The sequence below is a fragment of the Pempheris klunzingeri genome, chromosome 14, assembly GCF_042242105.1.
Source record: "Pempheris klunzingeri isolate RE-2024b chromosome 14, fPemKlu1.hap1, whole genome shotgun sequence".
NCBI lineage: Eukaryota > Metazoa > Chordata > Actinopteri > Acropomatiformes > Pempheridae > Pempheris > Pempheris klunzingeri.
The window spans coordinates 13533898-13559780 of NC_092025.1; the positions used below are offsets into that span (position 1 = coordinate 13533898).

General features: G+C 41.8%; 1 protein-coding gene across 1 annotated transcript in view; it reads right to left on the reverse strand.

Moving 5' to 3' along the window:
• Positions 1-1527: 1527 nt before the first annotated feature.
• The window catches only part of frem2a (FRAS1 related extracellular matrix 2a), a 50196-nt gene continuing 25840 nt past the window's right edge, over positions 1528-25883 (reverse strand). The window contains exons 4-24 of the mRNA XM_070843698.1: positions 25201-25431; positions 21224-21349; positions 19508-19759; positions 14340-14489; positions 14018-14227; positions 13007-13204; positions 12432-12596; positions 11974-12156; positions 10736-10866; positions 10108-10266; positions 9018-9321; positions 7718-7849; positions 7000-7331; positions 4191-4383; positions 3970-4095; positions 3674-3801; positions 3456-3590; positions 3194-3320; positions 2904-3091; positions 2655-2801; positions 1528-2076 (exon numbers count right to left, since the gene is read on the reverse strand). Of these exons, the coding sequence (XP_070699799.1) occupies positions 1528-2076; positions 2655-2801; positions 2904-3091; positions 3194-3320; positions 3456-3590; positions 3674-3801; positions 3970-4095; positions 4191-4383; positions 7000-7331; positions 7718-7849; positions 9018-9321; positions 10108-10266; positions 10736-10866; positions 11974-12156; positions 12432-12596; positions 13007-13204; positions 14018-14227; positions 14340-14489; positions 19508-19759; positions 21224-21349; positions 25201-25431 (4166 nt within the window). The remainder of the gene's footprint in view (positions 2077-2654; positions 2802-2903; positions 3092-3193; positions 3321-3455; positions 3591-3673; positions 3802-3969; positions 4096-4190; positions 4384-6999; positions 7332-7717; positions 7850-9017; positions 9322-10107; positions 10267-10735; positions 10867-11973; positions 12157-12431; positions 12597-13006; positions 13205-14017; positions 14228-14339; positions 14490-19507; positions 19760-21223; positions 21350-25200; positions 25432-25883) is intronic.

Genomic DNA, 25883 nt, shown 5'->3' on the forward strand with positions numbered 1-25883 from the left:
AAATCATGGGATATGGATACAGTATTTGCATGTTCACAGCACCACACTTATTAGCAGTGTAACACAGAAGTGGAAAGTGGCTCCGTAGAGATTCTCTTCAGTCAACAGTAGTAAATTGTGTTACAACACACGGCTCATTCTCTGTGAAAGAAAAAGCTCCTGAGATGAGTGTCTATACATACGTACCTTCACCAGTGTTGTTAAAAAAAAGTACGAAATATTATGCCAAAAGTATTTTTGAATAAATATGACAATTTCTCAGAAACACACGGTGGAACAACGACGCTGCCATGCTGAATAGCGGAAACACTTTAAACACATGACAATGGGTAAATAACTGAATTCATAAAAATACAAACAGTATAAAAAAAAACAATGGGAGCAACCCAACTCAGCAGCAACAAAAATGCCCAATACATATAGGAAAACATTCCTCATCATATAGTGGAAAAAATAAAGAAAAGTCAACAGATGACTGAATTAAATGGAATGAATGAATTAAATGATCAGCTGATTAGTGAACATGTGTTCTGACTGCAGTGGTATTCATCTCCTGTAGCCTGATGAGAGAGTTCTGCAGGTTTACTTCACAGATAAGAAACAAGTGACGGCACCTTGTGTTTATGTTTTTCATTACACATCGTGCAGAACGACTGTCCCAGCAAATATTTCTGACAAAATTGTTGGCCTAAAGGCACAATATGCCCCAGAATGAATGACTCAAGCATAGTCTTGAATGTTTTGTGGCTAAAAACTTAGACTATGGGTTCAGTATTTATAATAAGTCCAATGCTTACCTTTCAATCCTATTTTGTTTATGATATTGTCCTCTGGCAACAGATGGACAGTAGGTCAGTTGGTGAAATTAAAGTGGGAATCAATTTATCATTTGCGAGGTGCAGAAAAGATTCTTTCCACTAATATTTTGGGAGACATATGAAGTGCCAGGGTCATAAACTTCAGTGAAGTTTCGACTGACACAAGGGCAATTCGATAATATCTAAGCGTTCTGTTTGAGGTGAACTATTCTTTTCAGTATGACCATTGACATCATCTGTTCCCCTTTAGCCGAGGTACACCTGCAGTACTAAAACTCTCCCTTGGCCTGTGTGACACTAGCTTTATGAGAAAAGTGCTCTCTGTGACTGGGACTGTCCTGAAGGGATATGGCTGCTTCAGGCACTTCAATACCATAAAGCCAGTAAGAGAGAAAGGAAATACCATGCTACAAAAGCAGCACAAGTAGGAATGTTAAGTGAAGACAGCATGTGGGACTATCGTGCTGTTTTCTGTAGCAGTGATCAAGGTATGAAATGGATCCAATACTGCAGAAATCCCCCCCATTAACAAGCGCACACACACACACACACCCAATAACCCATATGATCAATCTCAGATTTTTGGTGTTATGAAAGTAATTTAATAGCAGTTTAAAAAAGAAAGAAATAAAAGAAAATCCAAACTTTTACAAAAGCCCACACATACTCTTCATCCCTTTGTCCATCTGTCCATTTACGCATCCATTGCTCAGACCTCTGAGCTGTTGTGGCAGTCTTGCATCCTCACCACCAACATCGGCTCTGTACTGATAGACCCTTTCACCACCTCCTGCACCCCCTCCCTCCATCCCTCCTTCCCATCCTTCTGTCTGGATCTCAGCACCAGTATGATGGTGACAATAATGAGGACAGTCAGCAGAAGCCCCACCAATGCCCCCACCACAGTCACCAGACCCTTCTCTTCCTCCTCTGCATTCAACTCACTAGATTCCAGCCCGTCGGCAAACAGCTCATTCGACCCCACTGCCCGACGCTTGGTGCGGTCCAAAGCGATGTGCATGATATTGGTGCCACGGTTGTTGTCTGCTCCAATATCCTCAGCGATCTCTGGGACCTCATCGCTGGCTGACCTCCTGGAGCGATGACCTTTCCCGCTTGAAGGGCTCAAGGCAAGTTCGTTGCTTGTAGAAACCAATGAGTGGTACTCCAGGCTGCGCTTTCCAATGCCTCTGTTAGCGTTCTCTTTGGAGCGGACTGTGTAAATAGTGTGAATATACCACTCACGGCCTGCAGCAACCTGAGGAAAACACAAAATTATCTTAGCATTTACAATTTACAAAATCACTGCAATTTTGCACATAATAGAAAGCAAACAGAATTTGTTGCGAGTCCAAAATGAGGACATCTTGCAAAAATAATTACAGCACATTCAATTTTGATAAGACGGGACCTGCAGGCACTAAATCAACTCACTATTGGAGTTTCGACTTCTGGCCAGAGTGCACTTTAGCTACCGTGAATTGACTGAATTTATTTGACGATTGAAAATACAATAACTCTGCACAGCAGTAGAGATGGTCATGGAGTATTAAAACACAATAAAGCTTAACTTCTCACTTCTACCTTCCTCCAAAATACAACAAATAACACAATACAACATAAAATCATGACACTAGTCGAACTAAAACACACAGTACAGCTGTAAAGCTGTTCAGCTTTCAAATTGTGTCCCACAATAGTACATGTCATTCACAGTAAAGCTTTTGAAGTGAAGTTATAAGTGAATGACAAAGTTACTTACTACTGTAGTTGCTGGTTCACAATAGAAAATGTCTATTTGCCACTGGATATGAGGAACAGCAAGATGCACAATACCTGGAACATGGCTGTAGAGTCCAGCCTAAAGCCATCAGACCCCGGCTGTCTGACGAGTGACATGGCTGATGGATCATCCAAAGCCAGCAGAGCATTAAAATGGACATCCCCAAAGACACGAGCCTGAGTCTCCGGCTGAGCCTTGTCCTGGTGAGGTGTGTCAGATTGAGTGAAAAAAGGAAGTTAGTTAGGAAATACTATTTTGCATCTCTCTGCATACTGAAATTGCGACATTAGTAGTATACTCACAAGGATCTTGAATCTATAGAGCAGAGACGGAGAGTCAGCCAAGCAGCCGAATTCAAACTTGGTCGGGTTGTACTTTGGTACATATCCATCAGCACCAGTGCAGAGGAACACCTTCTCTATGCTGCAGAAGAAAGAGTCTCCCAGGTTCTGCACGGGGTCCACCATCACACGGCCGTAGATCGTATCACCTGAAAGAATGGAAGAAAAGATTAACCTTGAAGCCTACACCACGTTATTATTATCAACCACACTTATAAATCCAAGTATAGACCTAATGAGAGGACACTCACCCTCAGAAAAGGCTACGTCACTCTCCTGACCAAAACCCATGGAGCCATCAGAGAGCCATAAGCTCTTCTTGGACAGCAAGAACATCTGAGTGTTCAGACTAAACTCCACTGCAACTGGATCACTCACCTAAAGAAGAATGCATATCGAAAGATAGAGAGAGAAAGAGGAGGAGAGACAGAGAGAAAGAAAAGCTTCCTATATAACAAAGAAAAAAAAACATGCTACTTTTGGATCTTAACGTTCAAAGAGAGACTGCCTTACTTGCTGGAATCTGATATCTAGATCGAAGGTGATTGGGTCTCTGGGGCTGCAGACTGGTGGAACAGTGTATTCCATATTCTGGGCTGTTGTACAGGGGATCAGCTTCACTGTGTAGGTCCCAGAGTAGTCTCTCACCTATACAGAGGGGACAGATACTAAAGCATCAGTCTATATCTATCATTATCAGTCAGTGTCAAATTTCATGGTGTCACACTTACAGCAAAGTCAGAGGTGAAGGTCCACTGCTGGACTGGCTGGTTGTAGGTGGGCTCACTCCTCACTAAGGTGAGGTTAAAGGTCAGGCCGGGATGGTCCACACTCATCACCATGGATGACATTGATGTTGCTTGGTAACGGATGTAGAGAGGGGGTAGAAGTTCATAATGGAGGACTGATTTCATCAAATGTGATGCCTGTTAAACTAATCACTTCAGCGATGTATGTGTGTTCAATGATGGAGATGCTATTAGGGAATAGTGAAACTGATATGGTTACAATAATCTGTCAATCTCACCAGCTCTTTTTATCCTGCCTCCAGAATGAGACTCCACAAACAGACCCCTGAAACGAGCCTTGGTGCGGAAGTTTACCACCAAACGTCCCTGTTCATTGATACGCATGCTGGTTGGATACAGTGCACCTGGCAAAAACACATACAAACACACCGGATTCTACAAAAACTGTTGTTTTGCGCGTGGATGTTGTCGCTGCGTTCTCAAGATCTTGGGGACTTACCCTGAAGGTCGGCCTGCGGGGGGCTGCCGATGCCATCCTTCCAGAGAATGGCCGTGTCGTACACGAAGGTGAGGCGCAGCTCTGACTGCAGGTCAAAGTGCTGCCAGCCACCGGTTCCCACGGGGGAGTGGAACACATACGACACGTAAAGAGGCACGCGCAGGGTCACATAGGACTGGACCAGGTTAAGCACCTGTAAGGAAGTTTTAATCACATTTACATTTTAGGCTCATAAAACGTAAAAATCATCACTGACACTGTTTATTTAGGTGATATTATGGTTAAAGCTGTAAGCAAGAAATCCTCAGTATGCACGGCAACAGCTGTATTATCGTTTTAGATTAAAGGGTGATTGTAGGTCGCTAAGCTATAACAAGTACTGAGAAGATGTAACAGATGAGCACGCTATTCTCCTCCACAAGGCACATGAACTCTTACTCCTACTCAGTGTTGTCAAGTTGCAGAAAAGTCTTGTACACAAGAAACCACAGTGGGAAGTGATGTGGGCCTGTATTGTTTTTTCCATTTTGGTTTTGTAAGTGTAAGTTTTTTCTAAGTATTAAAAAACTTTAAAAGAAAACATGTTGATTACTACTGAAGCACATGCATAATCTCTAAAACAAAATTGTAATTACACACACACACACACACCTTGGAAAATGATCTGATCACATTTACTTTGATCTTGTAAGCTGAAAAAACGAACTTGCTCTACACAACCCCTACTTTTTTCTGGATAACATTCTGAGTAACTTGAAACCATGTTAACATGTAATCTTGGACATATTTCCACAGAGACAGCCACTAGGTGTCTCCGCTCACCAACATTACATAAAGCATTTTGTGGGGCTTGAAAGATTTGAGCTACGTGCCCACACAAGTTTCACAAAGGTCCATTGAAAATGCATCACATTATCTTTGGTTGACTTGAAGTGAAAATGTATCCATTTGCATAGTCAATTATTTAATACTGGGCAGGAGGTTAACTGGCAAGAGAGGCTAAGAAAAGCAATTTAGCAGAGGCTTTTGGTACTTGTCTGATAAACCATTCTTCATCACTTGACTACATATATCACAACATCCAATTTCCAAAAGGACATTTGAACACTAAGTAGCACTACATAAGAGCATGGTAAAATATCTTTGCAATCAGAGAAAATCTCCACCAAAGGGCTGTAAGTCACTGCACACACGGCTGACATCTATCCAATCCACCACAGTGTCTATGAGGTCTCAGCAGAGCAAGTTGTGAAATCACAGAGTCAGGATCCAAATGAGAAATTAAATGACTGCTAGCTGAGAGACAAACTACCTCAGCCCTGGGGTTTTACAAAGCCATCATTTTAATGCAACAACCTCCTAAAATAAATTTATACTGCCTGGAACAGAATAAATATAGCAAATGTTCAAAGTGAGATTGAAAATTGAGATTCATGGTCTTTGCGCTTCTAGTGAGTTTAGTCTTTCAATTAGTGCATCTGCTCCCCAGATAACAAAAATAACTCAGCAGTTATGCAGACCAAAATAGGAAGCTGTAGTGAAAAACCAAGAATAAAAAAAGGATCTTCTTGATAATACAGCAAAACCTAATGTTTTTAACATTGATGCGGTCTTTTGTTCTTCAGAGGTAGCTGAATTATTTAATTCATTTTGTGCTCTTTGATTCGTTCACCCTGGTGGAGCTGCAAGGTTCTAACCATTTCTTTTTTTCTTTTCTTTTGGTGCTCCTTGGAAAAAAAAAAAACAAGTGACAGTGTGACAGTGATTTCCTTTAACGAAGTGGACTTAAGGCCTTGTGGATGATGGCCGTCATGTGTAACTATGTGTGCAAGCAGTTCTTGCAGTGACTGGGGACAAGCAAATTAATTTCTTACTTTCTCTCCATCTCCTGTCTCTCATACACAAATGCAGACACACACACACACACACACACATACAAAGCACCACACACACTCAGCAGTCTGATCAGCAACAAGAAGCTCACAGATCAAAGGCTGGAGGAACACAAAAGACCAGTAGGACATGAGCAAAGGAGCAATGGTCTGTCTCCTTACCCACAACAACAATAGGAACCGTGAGCATACAGCAGCTCTGTACAGTATACAACACAAACAACAAACGCAACATCTGCTGCAATGACGCAACAGCAGAAAACAGTTACTGGAAGTTTGTTAGCATCTAATTGACAGCCAGCCATAATGACAAAATTGAATAGCAATGTCTGACTTTTCTGGTAAGCTCAACTGTCAAATCACCAAGCTCGTAACAACAAACCTGAGCAAAGCTACCTGATAGAGAACTAAGATTTCTGCTCTAAAACTTGACAGGATGTAGGCGTTCTCATGATATAAAAGACTCCAAACAAAGTGACTTTTCTTTCATGATTTAACAGACTTCTTGTTAATCTAAGCTTTAATGCTCCGTGTTTAGAGCAGCGGTGAGCATTAGGGGAATGGCTGACAGGTTGGCAATACTTTGTTTGAGTGTGTCTCTTTCTGTGTGCATATGTGTGCATGCACACTAAAAGTTGTCAATCACATGCCGGGGTACGGAGCTGGCAAAGGCGCACACAAACATGCAGTGAATGAGACATAAAATGCGGGCAAACAGATGCGGTGCCGTTCTGTCTGTGCAACCCTCTCATTCAAACGGCTGTAAATAGACTGAACACACAGACAGAAACACACACAGGTGGACACACACACACACACAGGCTAACAGTCAAACAGATGTACATACAAACCCTAGATTGGAATTTATACGTTGTGGACAAATGCACACAGAAACACACAAAAACACACTCACACACCTGTCCATCAGTCCCTATGGTGCCTCCGCAGTCAGTGAGCAGCTCAGACATGTGGTAGTAGCTGGTGAACTCCCAGAGGCAGGCCTCCAGGTTCAGGTTCCTGTAGAAGCGCAATGTACTGTTCCCCCGCAGAGAGTTGCTGAACTGATAGGGCGCTGTGTCTCCCATGCTTTCGGGGTTGCGCGTTGCAGCAGTGATGAAGCTGTGACCTGTGGTGACCTCTTTGTAGTCCAGCAGGTTGGAACAGCGGTGGTTTCCGACCCGGGTTCCATCGGGACTGAGAGTAAGCTCAAAGTTCATGAGAGGGCGAGTGGAGATTACCGGAAGCATGCCTGCAGGGCAAAAGGAGATGATGTGATACTGACAGTGTCCAGCTATCTTTGATACTTTTGCTGAGAGAAACTGCTTCAAAAACTTATAGGAAAGAAATAGTTGAGCAAAGAAGGTAAAAGTGATAAAAAGAAAAACGGGGAGCCACAGAAAAAAGGAAGAAGGAAACCTGGAGGAGACGAGGCAGAAGGAAACTGATTAAAAATCAAGTTGGGAATGTTAAGTAGCGGGTGTGCTGGAGGGTTTCTACAGCGGGGTTCGATACAACCTGCGAAGATCTATATTCTGGCTGTCACGCTCCTGAGGATCCCAAGACGTGAATATTACACACACTACATTACACTTCACTTCATCTGTGGTACGAGTCCTGCCTCCAGCTCCTACCTACCATCTATGTGAGGCATGGTGACAGTCACTTTGATGAGGTTGGGGTGTTTCGGGTCGTCTGCTCCAGTGTAGCGTAGCTTGGCAGAGAAAGGCTCAGCGCCAACAGTCCCCATCTTGCGTGGTTGACACATACCTTTATATGACAGAGGAGCAGTGACAAGAGATTTTGAACAGAAGGACAGACTGCAACACTTTGGAGGGAAGAAGACAAACTCAATGGCTATGTGATAAATCTACAATAATGATTTTAAATAGTAATGCATACTCTAATACACTGTTACATGCATTTTGTTTTCCATCACCTGCCCAAAGTACCAGTGAGTCAGGTAGTGAGTTCCACAGTTCTAAGAATACCTTGCAACTACCCTGAGATATTGTGCCTAAACTTGTTGCATTCAGGATGAGTAGGTGGAGTGTGCGCAGCATAAGTGATAACATGGCAACAGTACAAGAATGAGAGTTCGCAATGAATTTTGCTTTAATGGGGCTGTTGTAAGCAATAAAAATGGTGCCTGTTCTGCAAAATATACACAAGGTTAGAATTTGCTGAATGGTTTAAAAAGATTTCTTTCAGCGGTTGAATGTAACTAAGTGCATTTACAATAGTGCTCCACTTAAGAGGTATACTTCAACTTCAGAAGGAAATATTGAAGTTTTTACTTCACTGCTTTGCAGATTTAGTTTTTTACATAAAAACATATGGTAATCTTAAATGGTATATAAGATCATTCATATTAGCTCCATCCTGATCAACTACAACAGTAAAATTGTACTTGCATATGAATGCATCAGTACCAATACTAAAAACTCTATTTAATACTAATAGTTAATTCACAGGGACCAATTTTCTGCAGTGAGTGCTTTTATTTTTAATACTTTGAGTACATTTTCCCGTAATATTTTAATCAAATAACATTTTGAATGCATGCCTTTTACTTGTAATGGAGTATTTTTACATTGTGGCACATTGTGTTACTTTACTTAAGTGAAGGATCCAAATAATTATAAGTCTTATATAGCTGAAAAGCACGATAAAACCAAAATGGGATCAAAACCTGCATTGTAAGTACATGATTTTTAGTGATTTCAGTGTGTTTTTCTTTTAATGTGCATGCTATGCAGCTTTACCACATAATAAGCACTGTTCATTCACAAGCACTATTCCTGAATGTTCATGATGCTTGGAGAACAAAGCCCCACTGGTTCTCATTGCAATATGCGGCCAAAGCCCTGCTTAATTTCTCCTCTAGGTAACTGGCAACATAAGACATAGAAATGGATGTTGATTATTCTGTCCTCACCTTCCTCCTGGCTGATAGTGGCAATGGGGCTGCTGAGCTCTAAGCCCTCATCCCCATTAGAATTAACAGCCCTGGCAGCACACTGGACCCTGGATCCTGCTTGGAAGTAGACTGAGTCCAATGTGATCATCTTGGAAGATGTAAAGAAAGTGTCAAAGTCCACCTCCCTCATGGGACTGGTGACGCCATCAGGGCCAGCTGGGGCACTGATGAGCCAGCGGTAGCGGGTCAAGGTGTTGTTGATGTGCTCGCTGACACAGATAGAGCCAGTCTTGTCATAGTCTGGGTATTTTGTGTTGCAAGCCTGGGGGAGGGATAAGGAGGCAGGAGTGGGTGGGTGGGCAGGGACAGCAGAGAGATGGGAAAGATACAGAAGATGCCAGAGGACAAAAGGAGAGAGGGGAACAGAATACAAACGAGTAAGTGACTGTTGCCAAGGAAATCCAGATGTTTCCGTGTGTTGTATTTTCGCATTTAAGTTCTTAAACCTGCTTTTCATTATCAGAGAAATAGGGATACGGGGTGGATTGGTTTGCTTTCAATGGATTTCATGGTTATCCTTTTAGCCCAGTTGGCATTGCATCTCCTGATTTGAGCATTTCAGAAAATACTTCTTTATTTTGTCTCCTTGACCACAAGGGAGGGAAACACACACACACACACACACACACAAACAGCAGTCACCTGAGAAGCAAATGTCTTGACACATCACGAAAATCCATTTAAGTGTCTCACTGAGCCTGTATTCAAGAGTGGAAGTGATTCTCCTGTGTCTGAAAGCACGAGGACTGTGGCCTACTAAACTGTGTAATGTGTCTTTAAAGGACATACTGGCTAACTCCAGAAGGACAGTTTAACTTTGGCCGAAGAAAGTATGGGGCCTGAGGGATAACAACGTGCTGTCCAATACCAGAGGACGTGGGTCCTGATTAGGTCCTGCTACCTCATTACAGAAAAGTCTACAAGTGTAAGTTTCCCAGGTTTTGCTAAAATGCACACCTTTAATAGAGAGAATAATTCAATCCAGTTCGTTCGCTAAGACATCTCTAAAGCCACCTGTGTCCCTGAATATTGTTTCAGTTTGACTCACTGTGACACAGATGACTGGATAGCCAGCTGGTGGGTGGAGGTTGTCTGGTGTCCTGGCGATGTCGTCATAATGGAGCAGCGACACCACATGAGGCAGGGAGGGGAAGGTAACATCGGCCATGCTGTTGGTCTCCTCGATGTAAACTATCACTTTAGTTACCTGTAGCAAAAAAAAAAGGTTTCAGACAGGAGAACTACTGACACGCTGCTGCTTGTGAATCAAGGCACCATGAATTACTGTCAATGAAATGAGAACTTCCATCACAGAGCTGGATGTGTTTACAGTCACAGCTGATTCTTTTTACTCTTCTCTCTCTTTTCTCTCATCCTGCCTCTTGTCTTCCTCATGCTGCAATTTTTGTCAACAATCATCAATTATTTATTGGGAAATGTTTTCATTGCTCTTTTGGTTGCGACTACAGTAAAGTGCTGCTGTTGTCTGGGCCAGGACATCATTGTAAAAGAGATCCCTGATCTCAGTTGGGCTGACCTGAATAAATATGGGTCAAATCGGCAAAAATGAAAAGTTTTTCATTTCTTTACTTTTTCATTAAGCTGAAATTCCATAACTGTCAGTTTGGATTTTGTGTGACTGCTGTATGTTGGTTAGGCATGAACGTGATCCAGACCTGAGTTTCGGCCACCAAGTTTTCATCAGGCTTCAGATGGAGAGTGAAGGCTTCCCTCATTTCTCTGATGCCATCGAATAGCACCTCCACCTCCACCACATGTTCCTTATCCCCCTGTTTGAACTCAATGTCTGGGCACACGCAGGCACACACACGGGCACACAACACACAATACAGCAAGGGATCATCATCAGAATAGGTGTAATGCATCAATAATTCTGGCAATTTGAGGAATTTTTGTTGGCCATGCTTTTTGTGGCGATAAAAATAGTCTGGGGATGTTCAAAATGAGTTTCTCTCTTTTTTCGCTGAATTTAGTTTTCCCTTATAAAAAGAAAAGCCTCACAGGTTAGCCCTATTCATTTTTATTGCTTCAGAGGAATATATCACTTAGCTAAAAAGCATTGCAGGTTTGTATTTGCATAGTGCTTAAGGTCGCCCATCTCCTCGTGAGCTAAGTAACAGAGCTTTGCATTAGAAATGTGCTGCACTGAGAAAATATTGTGCAAAATGAGAAATTCAACACGCCGTGATTCAAAACTGCTGGAAAATTGGCACCTTTTGTACGGTGGGTAGGCAGGTGTGATTTGAACAGACTGAAAGTATTCATATAAATATTTCAAGGCTTGATTAAGCTAAGGAACTGCGCTAAAAGCTGAGTGGATACAGAGGAAGATTTCACCCTGCTGACAAAGCATGAGGGAATTCTGAAATTCAATTAAAAATTACATGACCCTCCACTGGACGATAGCAGAAATTACCTTTCCCCGTTTGGGATGAAATTAGAAATCAATGGCCCTCACCCAAGTAAATCCTTATGCCCGCTTTCATTAATTTAACATTCTTGTGGTGAGTCTTGTTTCAAAAACTCTTGTATTAGGATATCTGCAGGCCAGTAAGAATACAGGTATCGTATTGGTAGAAGTTTGTGACCACTGAGGCTGTTAAGAGTTGCCTTTTTGTGGTAGGACATGCATTTAACATTTTAAAGGACTACAACAGTGGTTTTGAATTTTTTACTTTTGCAAACCATGCTGTTAATGTTACAGATTCTTGGATGCATCCACTGGTTTCAATTGGTTCTCTACTCTTGCGAACATCAACTTTGCATAGTTTATTTTGTCAAAGTCACATTACTGTTGCATGTTGTTTGAAACGCCTACACTGCATCACACCATTTCTTTAATATCAAAATGCCACAGTGCACGTTTAACCCAGAGAGCCAGAACAAGGGTTACCTTGAGACACTGGGTAGTAGTCCTCCCCTGAGACAGCTGACCCATCTTTGGTGTGAACACGGACCACTGACACTTTTGATGTGTCACCCACTCGCACCACAGGGATCCTCACAGTTGCCACGGTGCTGGCTTCCTTCGGTTCACTAACACTGAACTTGGTTTCAAAAAAACGGATGATGGGTTCTAAGGTGCACAGAGAGGGAGAAAAATATCATACAATGCTTTTGTGTTGGTTTCTGGGCAAAAACCTTTAATTACCACTCCTTTAATTATCACAGTTGATGACAATTATATATTAAAACCATGTGTGTTCAGTGTGCAAGCTGCATTTACCTAAACCTATATGTTTCATATTCATCAGCCGAAATTGTTCAACCATTCAGATAAATCAAAAAACGGATTAACCTACTTTTTATTATACCATACATTTAATCCCTCGCTGTCCACATCTCACTTACTGTCAGCTGTGTCCTGGATTTTCACCAAGGTCTCATTCTGAGCTCCCACTGATGCACCAAACTGTGAGTCGCTCTTCGGGTTCCCTAAGACCAACCGCAGCTCTTCTTCTTCCTCATACAGCGTGTCATCAACCAGTGACAGGATACATGGTTTCTCCGCCTCGCCTAGAGTGCAGCGTGAGATGGTGTTGACGGGACATGTCAAAAAATTTGAGGTGGGAGAAAAGATAGAATAAGTTTAACTATAATTCTTTATTTTCTTTATACAGCATATAACATCTTATTTATATAACTATACATCCGTCTTTCCAGTTCCTCCAGAGTTTTTGGAAGCTGTTCGCACATAAAAAAACGCTAAAAATGACAGCACAGTGGGTGATGTGTGGAACATTGTTAGACTTGCAATGTCTGCAAGGCACTGTTGATTTTACAAAAAATGTGTGACAAAAGACTGGTTTACCGGAGTTGTTTGATTAATTAAAACAGTGCCAAGCTTTCAAGACACATGATAAATAAAAAAAAAAAAAGAGGGAAAACATGTGTTTGATGATGCATTTGTGTGATTACTGAAGTACCTGGCAAGAAACTGATGATAGATCCATCTGTGTTGGGTCGCTCATCAAAGTCAGAGGCGACCTCTGCAGAGCCCTGACGGGTGTAACAGCGAACGCTGGATTTGTGTCTGATGTCACCACTGCGGTACACTGTCACTGTGATCTGACCGTCACTCTCCTCTCCAGTGTACAGCGGCTCACGGAACTGGACCTTTGGCACTGTCAGTCAACAGGATAGTTCAATCAACACATACTGCAAAGGGAGTAATAATGTCTCCCCTGGTGTCTGGGCTGAATTTTAATTGCAAGAAACAAACTTAATAACATAGCTGTCTGAATGAATTTCAGTAATGAATGTTCTGAAACTATGAATACACAGTAAAAGAAAAAGGATGAATTGTTAAGTCACGTTCAGTAAAGCAGCTAAATTGAAGAGAAAAGACGTTTTCGTGACAGCTTGAAAATGTTACCAGCTCTGTGAGGCTCTACTGTGGAGCTAAACGCTAACAGAAAGTACAGCTCAGGCTGCTGGGAATGTCATAAACCATAAACCACCAAAATACTGGACAAATTGGAATTATGACCTGATCATCGTGCTAGATGAAAAGATCACAAAAGTAATTGCAATTCATCCTGAGGGGGACATGAACATCAGTACAATACTTTGCACCACTCCATCGAGTACACGTTGAAACATTTTACAGTATGAACGAAAACTGCTGGTGGCACCAGAGGGCAAACCAAAGGGTCGTCATATTCATAGGTATTCATCCCCTTAGTGCTATGGATATCTCTCCTAAATTTCACAGGAGTTCATCCAATAATTGTCATGACATTTCACCAAAAGGAAAAAGAAAACAAGGATATCAGCAAATTCAGTAGGATTCATCCACTGGAACTCATGAATGTCTGTTTATACTCAGACCAACTGACTGACAGGCTGACATTGCTATCCATAGAGCCATACTGCTAGAACAAGGTGGGAGAAAATACAGTAAAAGATTCTGGGTTATAGTCAATCAAATCACTTACAGTCAGACACAGAGTCATTGATAAAGACTGTAGCCTTCCCAGGTTCTCCCAGGATGCCGTTCACTGGCATACGAAGGACAAGCTCGAAGCTCTCAGTCCCCTCCAGCTCTGGCTGTCCTAGGTCATCCAGAATAGTGACCCTGAACGTCAGCATGCTGACCCCTGGGGCAAAATCCAGGTTGCGGCTGATGCCGACGTAGTCAATACCGGCTGGAGGCAGGAAAGAGAGCGGGATGTGGAGTAGATGTACAGAAACGCACTCAGAGGATCTTGTTGGTAAATTCAATCATTTCAATACTGGACTATATGACTGGTAGCTTACCTTCTGCAGAGACAGGCTCGGCCTTGCGAGAGCGGACGGTGACTGTGCCAGTCTTGGACAGATCAGTTCCTGTCCTCCACACTTTGACCTCCACGTATCCATCACTCTCATCCACATTATACACTACCTCTCCAAAGTAAAACACTGGAGCTGGAAAGCAAAGAAAGCAAAAGTGAAACAAATAAACGAGCAGTACTCGTTGATGCTTGTTGATTCAAATTTAACTCAATGTGAAACTCTTAATTGACACTTTTGTACCTGACTAAATTAAATGGCCTTCAGCCTCATATGACCCAGCTTTTTTGGAGGGTTCATATTTGCAACTTTGTTATTGTACTTTTTGTTTAGTGTTAATGTTACTTGTCTTTTCTTCTCATGCGTGCACCTGTGGTAACATTAGACTTGTCAGCGGCCACCTGCGGTCAGACATGATTCATTTGTAAAGCTAGCAGCCGGACACAGAGGTCAAACAGCGACAGCCCATTAGTCTGAAGTTTAACTGCAGGGAAGCATAACCTTTTAACCTTTCCTGGCCTCTCATCCCACCTCATTGTTACCATTCTTCTGACAGAAACCACTAACTACTAAGAAAAAAAGGATGCAGTTAGCACTGAAAAACAAGGTCTGTGTGTGTGTGTGTGTGTGTGTGTGTGTGTGTGTGTGTGTGTGTGTGTGTTTGAGTGTGCAAGCGCGTGTGTGTTCACGTGTGTTTGTCTCTTTCTCTTAATGTGGCATAGAGAGATGGTGAGGCAGAGAGAAAGAGGCCCCCTAGACTGCTCAAAGGCTTGTTTGAACTGGCATTGTTTCCTGAGGCAGCAAAGTGGAGGCGGACCAATGTGTATTTGACAGCTTCATCTCTCACAAACCCCCGTCAAGTGCAAAAAAACTGACAGAATAAAAGTTCTGTCTCTGTTTTCAGCCACCTCTCTCTCTCTCTCTCTCTCTCTCTTTCTCACTACTCTCTTTTCTTATGTTCTGGCATATTATCCGAAAATAGAATGCGCTTTATAATTTTTTTGTGTCATGATCAAATACTTTAGCAGGCGAGAGATTTTTTTTTCCTGAATATTACTTTACTGATACATATACTTTTATATTTTATTTATATACTTCAACTGGACCAGATAACAAAAGCTAAGAATAGTGTACATAACTAAGGCGGAGAGAAAATTTACTGCAGTTGCATTTTGACTCTCAATTTGGCATAATAAGTGACAGCCGAGGGCAACAATATCCAGTATCACACAGTGAGTGCAGCCTGTGTCCTCGCTGTCTCATATCTAAAGACTTCTCGATTCACTCAACTAAAGTTTTCTCAGTTTCCTCCTACACACTCGGCTTCGGCCGGCTTGTGATGCAAATACAATGCATTTTCACAGTGACTGTAAAAGGAAAATTACAGATAGTGTTGGTGGGAATAACACACGGATAAAAACTAAACTGGACAACGTGTCTGGTTGGATGATTATTATTGTATTCCTGCATCCTTCAGCAATAGCAGCGGAAACACGTATCATGTCTGTAAACACCGTGTAGGCAGTTTGGCACACATTCCTTTTACGCTCGAAGAGGAAACTTCTACTCGAGTGCTAATATACATGTCTGCATTCACACATGTCCCGACTGCGCCCAGGGACGACAAATTCTTGACATCACAAGGGGGAGTTGAGTGATGACTGACGAGTGAGAACCGCATCCTCTCTCCCCTCTGGGGCCACGCCTGTGGTTTAGCAAGCGAGTGTGAGGGCTGGGGAAGGTGTAAAGCCAAATTGTGATAATTACTGTGTGTGGGTGTCTGTAGCCATTTGTGTGTCGTTGCGTGTTTAAATACAGTTTACAGAGCATTCTCAGCTGTCCTCTAAGGAAGGGGCCCTGCTTTTGGAGGAAGGACTGATAAGATCTTACAAAACTGTCTGTAATTTTACCTTGGAACCTGAGGTGCTTTTCTTTATGTTATCAACTACACATTGGTGCTTGGGGTTGAAAATCCTACCAATAAGGAATCCTGCCATGATTAAAAGGGTAGGAAATGAGAAAAAAAAAAACACAGTTGTGCTACATATTTTTGCAGACTGGTGAGTTTAACCTCTTGAGGAATCGCAGGCCAAAGCGTTGGGAGGCACAATCTGTGCCGATGTGGTAATACTGGCAATGTTAGATAGAGTTTATGCTCCTTTCATTGGTTAGAGTTAGAAAAGTCTTATTTCTTGTTTCATTAGATACTAATGATTTTTTCCATATTAAATGATTTTTGCTGTATGTAACAGGAGAGACAATTAGGGAATTGGGAGAGAATTGTTTGCTAATTGAGGACATGTGATGGAGGGAATGTATGTATGATAGAAATATTAAGATTAAAATAATGTGGTTTGAGAGCGGAATGTGTCGCAAAATAATGACAGCAAGTGAAACAAACTTCCTCCAGGTCCAAGTTTGCTGCAATCGTCCTCCTGAAGAAACCCCACTTTTATCTACAGTGAGGTCATAATGTAAAGTGCAATGAGCGAGCAATTCTGCTGCTTTGGGAGTGTGACCAACAGCTGGGCTGCCCTAATATTGAAATGAAGTACTGGGTTTCCAAGAACTACTCTGAGCTAATCTTCAATCCTACAAACTCAGCTGCGGCCATATGCACCCGACTGAGAGAGCCTGAGTGTCCTCTCTCCTTGGCAGGGTACAAGGAGATGACAACACTCACTTTGAGTCAGAGTGTGCAGTCATGCAGAGCGCAACACTCAGGGAGACAGGTACTGTAGAGTTTAATCTGATAAAGTACTAAATCTAGCAGACACCCCTGGGTCTTTTTTTCAGCTAAAGTGAGAGAAAGCGTGTGTGCGTGTGAGAGAGAGAGAGAGAGAGAGAGAGAGAGAGAGAGAGAGAGGGGAGGGGGGTGGTAGTGGAGAAGTAGATGGAAGGAGAACGGCAGGCTGAACTTGACTTTGACCTGGGGGAAGGAAAAATGGGGCTAGAGAGAGAACTAGCAGTCACACTTAGAGTTTTACAAGTGCTTTTTTCACCATTTACTTTTGATGCAGAATTCGAGGTCTAACCCTTTACTCGGCGTGTGCAGACACACACGTAAACACGCATGCATAGCAGACGCAGGCACAAGTACGTACCGATCGTCGTTACTCGTGTTTTGCTTTTTCCTTTGTGAGTTTGCACTAAAGCGAAGGAGGTTGCAGTTGCCTGGGTGTGGGTATTAGAGTACTGTCAGACGGTGCATTATCCTCCGGGAGGCTAAAAATGACACATCATCTCTCATTGGAGTTGGGCTTTCACAAACACATTTCCATTCCTTTGAACTCAGCATCACGAATGAAGTCTTCTGACAATTTACTAACAATCAGACAGAGTGTCATGTTTCTTGTTAACTGGCCCCCAGATGCCTCCGCGCACGCACACACACGCATTCGATTTAGCACAATTGTTTGTATCCCTAAATGAGTTCTCAGTCGTGAGTCGTCATTGTTTTATTCATCCCAGTCTGCCAATGGCATGACAAGTCCTCTCTGACACTATTCTTTCTGATACAAACAATTTATGACAAAATGAAAGAGCTACTTAAAAGGAAGACTGAGTCCTCTGAGAGAAAAATATCGAAATGTCTGAAAAACAGAGAGCTGTCATTTTTCTAGGATAGAATCTTAACCTGGGGTTATCTCTTGTTTATTTACCTTATTATCTCATTGAATATTGTTTATTTGCTGTGTATTTCCAATGTAGAGCAATCTGTGTAATCAATCGGTTTTTACTATTTCCACCCTGATGAAGACCCTGTGGAGTGAAACCACTCTGGCTTTTAACTAATATGCTTGACTGAATAGATAATAATAAATTATGATAAATCTATATAACTTCTCTCCTTGCTCCTGTTATAGTTATTTTGGATTGCAGCTGAATAAAAGAAATAAAAAAATAATTCAAAAATAACATACATGTTGTCTATTGTAACCAGTGTAAAAAGCTATTTACACTAAGATGGACCAGATGGAGGTTTTATTAGGTCTTATTTATGTTTTGATGTATCCTTCAGTCATCTAAAAATATTGGCAAGCACTGCCGTGCTTAAAGTCTTGTTAGGGCATTACTAACTGGAAATCAGGGCAATATTTTCTCTAGTCAGATGCCAGATGGGTGGGTGAGCTTATGAGCCTATAAACCACAGTGTGCATAAGGACAGGAAAGACTTCCTTGACACTATCTATATGGTAGTGATGATGAAAAATAAACCCATTGCATTGTTATATTGCTGGTATATGACCTAAATATATTACATCAATGCTCCCAGGAGAAAAAAAACCTTTACTGTCAGCATGGCATTTAAAAAAAAAACCTTTAGCAGAGATATTCAGTTTTTCTAAGTCTATAAAGTAAATCAATACAGAATGGCGAGATGATGGAGGACCCCTGTAGATTGGAATAAATATTTCCCAGCAGGGTTGTCTCTCCACAGGTAAACCCATCTTCACTTTTCTCTGCCTTTCAGGAGATGTAATCTACTTATGGACGTACGATGCTGTAACAGGATGAATTCAGGGACATGTGTGATAATGCAGTCCCACTGGACTCCTGTGTGAGTCTCAACTGTAATTAAAACCTGCTTGAATGACAGCGAGATGGGAGTTTGAATCCATCTGTCTGCTGCGGGTCCGGGGTCTGTGTCACGTGTGTTTCGCATTCATCAACACCCAGTCAGTTTGTAAACAAGCTTAATTAAAAGGGAACTTATGTGATATGAAGTCTTTGATAAGAAGAACTCAAACCACCAGAACTTAAAGCACTGTGAATTCACACATGCACACGGTGCTTGTATATGCCTGTATGTGTCCATATGCATGTGCTGTTTAATCTTAAAGTCCTACACATACACACACACATACACAGAAATAAATTCAATTTTCCAAGCCTGTCTTTGGAGACCAACGCTTCTCGCAAAGTTCACTAAGACCTCTCATCCGTGTGATTTGGGTACATAAAATTTGAAAATTGTTTAACCAGAGCTTGATTTTTTCTTGTTTTTTTTTTTTTTTTCTATAAAAGTTATTATAACTTGCATATAAAGATCCCTGGAGGAAGAGCCATGGGAGATGTAATAACTGATCAAGCACAGAAACAAATTACCTAGTGACTGAAAGGTATACACACTTCTACTCAGCACTCCTTACCATCATCCATATCTTCCAGGATGTTGACTTTGGTGGTGGGGTAGTGCTTTCCAAGGCGCCCCCCGACAGGCAGTGACAGAGTCACATTGAAGCTCTCCTCTTCCTCGTACAGAGAGTCGTCGATGATCACCACACGGCACTGCTTCTCCCTGTCGCCCTTGTCGAAGCGAAGGATGCTGCCGTGCTCTTCCGGACGGGAGATGTAGTCCGAGTAAGACAGGACAGTGGTGGGAATCGTTCCTGTGGCAGAACCTTCAAAAGGAGAGATGAAAACAGGGGTTTAGGAGGAAATTAGAGGATATTCCACATTTAAAACATCTAAAATATTAAAAGTAAATAAGCAAAATATATCATATTTGTATAAGGCATCAGAAACCTTATTTCCAGTTTTTCAGACAGCATCTGATCAGTATGGAGCCAGAACAGTGACTTAAAAACACAGGCATTAAAATGTATTTATTTTATTTAGATTTTTTTTTTTTGCATTCTGGTGTGTTTAAATCAAAATCCTCAATTTTTTTTTTCTTCATGTCACCATTTATTACTCCTTAGTTTGGAGATTACATGTACATCACCCCACAAACTCTCCCCCCTCTCCTCCTCACCAAAACGGCAAAGGAAAGATAAAACTGAAAACCACTGTCATCGTCATTATAAGAAAAAAAAAACTGTCATCATCATCATCATCAAAATAAAGCTATAATCAGAAAAAAAAAAAAAAAAAAATGTCATCATAAAATATCAGCTTTAGGTACATTACTTCCCACGGTGGATTCATTGCCTTTCAATTTAATACATCCAGAGACTAACAGCCATTATAGCTTGTGAAAGTTTGACCTTTAATTACAGACAGCCATCACGTGAGTCACTGAATTAGTTTTAATGCCAGAACACAATGGGAACAGACCACCCCCACGGGTTTTCTCAAAATCAAACGTGAGGTGCAACCGCTATAGCCTTTTGACATTTAACAATGGTGCCTTCATTAGGCTAATCAGTGCATGCATTATTCTGCCGTGCTCTGACTAAATTTCATATCGTTTAACTGCAGGAACATAGAGACAGTCCAGGCTGAAATCTCTAACTTCTGTCAAACGCACTGACTGCAAATAAGCAACTGAAGTCATTTGGATTATCATAAAGAGATTGGAGCTGTTGTGGAGGTTGTATTGAAACATGTAATGATTTGAATAAACTGCTGTAAAACTGTTAAAAAAACACACACACACACACACACACACACCGGCTCACAGCTAATTGTAATGCTACTGAGCTTATGCTGCTACTTCTTATACAGTATGTGAAAATGCAAATGTAGTGTGAACTGCATTTATTCCAGTGTGTTGTCTGGGTTTGAAACAGACTTCAACAGGAAATGTGCGATAGACGCACCTGACACATACACATGGATGCATTAACATCACATTAAAACAATATGGATTCCTGATTTAAAGGCAAAAGTGATCCAAATGTTAATGTTGTCTGATGACTATCTTTGATAGTCTGAGAAACGTGAAATAATTGTAAGCATTTTTCCTCTATTCCTAAGACTATATCTATGCAAATACAGTATATCTAGTCAAAATGTATTCAGTGAGGCTTCAATAATAATATTCACCACCTGATATGATCAGTCTGACCAGCAAGGAGGCAGGCAGGCAGGGTACTTTGAGGGGAAACAGGTTAGGTGAGGTGAAAAAAGGCTAGTCCATATACCCTGCTGTGTGTAGCACACCACCATGAGCTCCTCGCTGATGTCTCCACTGCGGTGCACCGGGATGAAAAGCTCCCCAACATCTTCCTCCACTGAGTGGATCTGTTCAGGGAAGAACACAGTCGACTCTGTTTGGAAGAGAAAAGAGAATGAGTGGACGGAGTCAGAGGAAAAAAGAAAAGGGTAATGATATGTATGACAATCTGTAAAAATCCACAGTACATTAGGCCATCAAGGACTGATACAGGCTTTTGTTCTGGCCCTGCATTAGTGAGCCGCAGCTGACATTTTTTTATTCAGATCTATTGAAGTGGTGGTCCTGCGGTGTGCTTATTCATATTCAAAAATAACTCTCCATCACAGTTTTCGGTTTGATGCAACCGGAGGTGCCCTTCAAAGAGACCCCTCCGGAAGTTTTTCTTACTGCCTGGTGTGTCGCAGACAATTACACATGCAAGCCTCTCAGTTCATCCCACAGAGTGAATCAGCTGGGAGTTTCACACATCAACTCCTCTCTACACAGAGGGGTCAGCCGAGCCATTCCTCTTATTTTCTTTCTCTCTTTCTCCACCGTCTCTGAGAGGAGTTCGTGATTGAGAGCGAGACTTAGAGCCAGTGAAAGCATCATCTATCGTAGCGAAGAACTGGCCTTATAGAAACGATAAATGTTGGAGGTATTTTGTACGGATACACAAATAAAAACACAAACAGAGTGGACTGAGCTTTAGCTCGTTACAGATCTTCTCGTGACTTTGTTCACCCTCTCCCCCTCTCTCTCTGAGTAAGTGATGGGAACTTAAAGACACTTGTGGCTTACTTGTGCAACAAAGATTTAAAAATGGTCAGGGCTGCAGTGTGAAAAATCAGCGAAAAAAAACAGATTTGGATGTTTGATTCAACACTCAGTGGAAAAAAAAAGACATCAGCACCTGAGATGACTCTTTAGGATGAAGTCATCAACATAAGACAATCTTGCACACCGCAGGGGGTCAAACATTTCTCTTCTCTCACGGTAACTCTCCCTAAATCGGTCTCTCTCCTCTCAATCTTCTCCTCTCTCCTCCATTTCTCCTTTCTGTCGTTGCCCACAATCTGTCACTCCCCAGGGGGTTACAGGGACTCATAGCAGGGGATTAGGGTCCACCGCTTACACACTCACACACGCGCACGCACCGCAAACACACACGCCCCGCTGCACCCTAATTTCTCTCTCTCTCTCTCTCTCTCTCTCCACACCTATGCTGCACACCTCCTCTCCTCGGAGTTCTTTCACATTTCACCTTGTACTTTGCTCTTCTAGTACCTCTAAATCCACCTAAGATTTCAAAAAACACATTTCAGCCAAGTGGGTCAAGTACCACCTCCTGGAGGAAAACATTTCATATTTAAACATTCATAGGGATAAAAAAAAAAAACACACGCTTTTATAGAGGGTGTTAAAATAGTGAATACTTGCACCTGGTCTTACTATTGTCTTGCCAAAAGATAAAGAGGAAAAAAAAAGTTTGGCTTTTATGTCTACGCCTAGAACTTCTTCATTATTGATCATTTCATGAATATTCTATTGGTGTAGTTTTTACTGTTTGGTTTGGTTGCTGTTGTGATAGCTGCACATTTTCCTCATTATCACCTTGCAAAACTGGTTATGCCCATCAGCCAAATGCCTGAAATGTGTGTGAAATGAAACAACAACCTCTTGAGACCTATAGATGATGGCTCTAACTAAACACAAGCACAGCACCATGTCACAGTTCAATGCATGTGCAGCCTCACAAGATGCAGTCTCTTGTTTGATGTCTCCTGCATTAGTCAAGGGATGTACATGGTAACTGAGACAAAGTTTTTTCTAATTACACACCGATGTGCTTGCCTGCAGCTGGCCTTGTGATTTCATGCAAAAAAAATGTACAAGACAGAAAACAGTTCTTCATCATTTAATAGAATGACCTTGGCGCAAAATGCAGTCAAGTAACAGCTAGTGATATACAGCGTCCTTGCTGTAGAGGAAGCAAGAAAGATATCACTGACTCTAGCAAGACACTGTTATTGCTTGCAGCAAACAGTCAAACAGCAGGCTGCCACCTTCATCTTTAGTCAGCACTCTGCATGGATTATATATGAAAGAAAGTCATAAAGTTTTGCAGGAGGAAAGCTCGGCTATCTCGCTCTGCAATTAAACAGAGTTTTTGTCTGCTGCAGAGCTGAAAGTGGGTGTACCACAGGCAAACGCTCCACAAGACAAGTCCACTCCTCATTATTAATCAAAGTAGCAACAGGCTATACAGTACAATACACAACAGTGGTATGCGGTACACATTCTTATATCTAAAACAATAAAGAAGACCTCCAGGCATTCACACAGACAAACAGAGACCAGAACAAACTCAGCTTGTTATACTCTTCTTAATTTTGAAACACTTTTGGTTAAAGCTTAGTGATCCTCTCTCCTTCTCTACAGCTATTAGCCTAGCTGACAAATCCATTGGGGAGGGAATCTCCAGGCTAACCACAAGAGCAGACAAAGCCATCATTAGAGAAGGAGGCTGGAGTACAGCTAACGCCACTGGCATAACTAAAGCTTCACTGGCCTATTACAGTACCAAGTGTCACATCTCTGTCACATTAGACAATCCCTGGAGATGACAGAAAACAAAACAGCCCCTGCCCTCCACACACCATAATTAACCCACAAGGGGGGATTGATTGAGGAGTGAGAGTGTGAGGGGGAGTGAGATCAAAACATAGTGAAAGATAGAGAAGACAAATAAAAGAGAGAAAGCAACAAAAGCAGCTGCTGTGTGTGTGTGTGTGTGTGTGTGTGTGTGCGTGTGTGTCACTATAATGGAAGCCTCAGTGTTTCCATCTTTGTTGCACATCTATAATTACTTAAAAGTTGTACTGAGGAGGTTGGTAATGCATACAAAAAACTGAATGTAAAAACTGCCGAGGAGTAAATCTAGCCTTGATGGAGCAGAGAAGGCAGTTTGTCGCACTACTCAACGTTCCATTAACATTTCATTTTGCTGGCAAAGACACAAAGAACTAGGAGAGTGAAAATGGCAGATTACAAACTATGGAGAGAAAGCGACAGACTGAAGGTTATTTTGCGTTCAGGTGTGACCAGAATGCACCACTAAGCCGTCAGTTCTTTAGAGGCACACGACAGGAGGCCCGTGTACCAAATTCAGACACTTTTATTTGGCCTGATGTTAATGGACAAATAAATAAACAAGTAACTCTAATCATACTGCTTTTTTTTTTTTTTATATTATTGTGTTTTAAGAAAAAAGAAACAAAAAAGCACTCTATGCAGCAGTTCTGGTGAGTGTAAACACACAGCAGTCATCATCCCTACAATACATCTCTACTGGCTATTATGTCAAAACCGCATTTCTCCTCTTTGCCTGAGGACAGATTTGACATCACTCGATATCAGTGGGCAATGTTTATATTGACAATTCTTCATTCTGTGTGTGCCACTTTAACTGATGCTTCGCACAAAAGTGCTGTAAAAGTATTTCTCATCGCTTTGTGACAGCATTACAAATGTCAGTAACTTCACCGTAGCTGCAGCCACATTTGTCTGTTCAGGTGGGCAAAAGTATTTCTGCATTGGCTATATCTTATTACTTTGTACTTTCCATCCTTTATACTGTCTGTCCATAGAGGCTGCGTTTGATTTTCATTTTGATGATGGATATCACACAGAATAAAAACACAAACTGAATAAGAAACATATTTATAATGTAAAATGCCGCAGTGTAGAAATACTCTGTTTACAAGTAAAAGTCATGTAGTCAAAATTACAAAAAGCACATAAGCATTAAAATATAGTAGTAGTACTTTGGTAAATGTAGTCAGTTAGTTTCTGTCACTGACCGTCACCACAAAACACAACAGGATATTCAATGGTCTAACCCTAAAAGTATTCACGTGTGTGCTGAGTGAAGGATATCATGTGTGTATGAGCAGTACCTACCGTCATTAGGATCCAGGATCTCAACTGTTGCCGTGGCAGGGAACTCCATCGCTCCCATCACTGGTTCCGACAGCAAAATCTGGAAAGTCTCCGCCTGCTCATACTTCCCATCAGTAAGAATCCGAACCCGCCACGTGGCTCTGGTCTGTCCAGGGTTGAACTGGACCTGCCTCTGGGACTTGCCCTTGAAATCCTCCTCGTTCTTTGCGCTGCCATCCTGGGTGCCAATGCCTGTGAGTTCCAGTGATGGATGTGAAAAGGAAAAGAGAAGGGAGAGCAGGCCAGATGAGTGAAAAAAAATAAAAAATAAAAAATAAAAATAAATAAATGTGACAGACAGGAAGAAGTGGCGAGAAAACAATGAAAGTGACCATGAAAGGGTGACAGGCAGGAGAGAGAAACAGATGAAAAACAGATTAGATATTCACACTCTTTAATGTTGCTCAGAGAGTGGTGAGAAAAAGAGCGTTGCGTCGATTTTTCTCCACTGATCAGTTACAGAGCCTCAGGAATGTGTGAAATGAATTTGTGACTGAAGCGTTTAAATAAGCACATTCCACCTCAGTGAGATGGATTAGCTCCCATCATTATTTCCCCAGGGTGAGGGATGCACGTGTGTGTGTGTGTGCGTTTGTGTGTGTCACCTCCTTTTCTCTTCAACTGTCTCTTTCATTAATGACAAA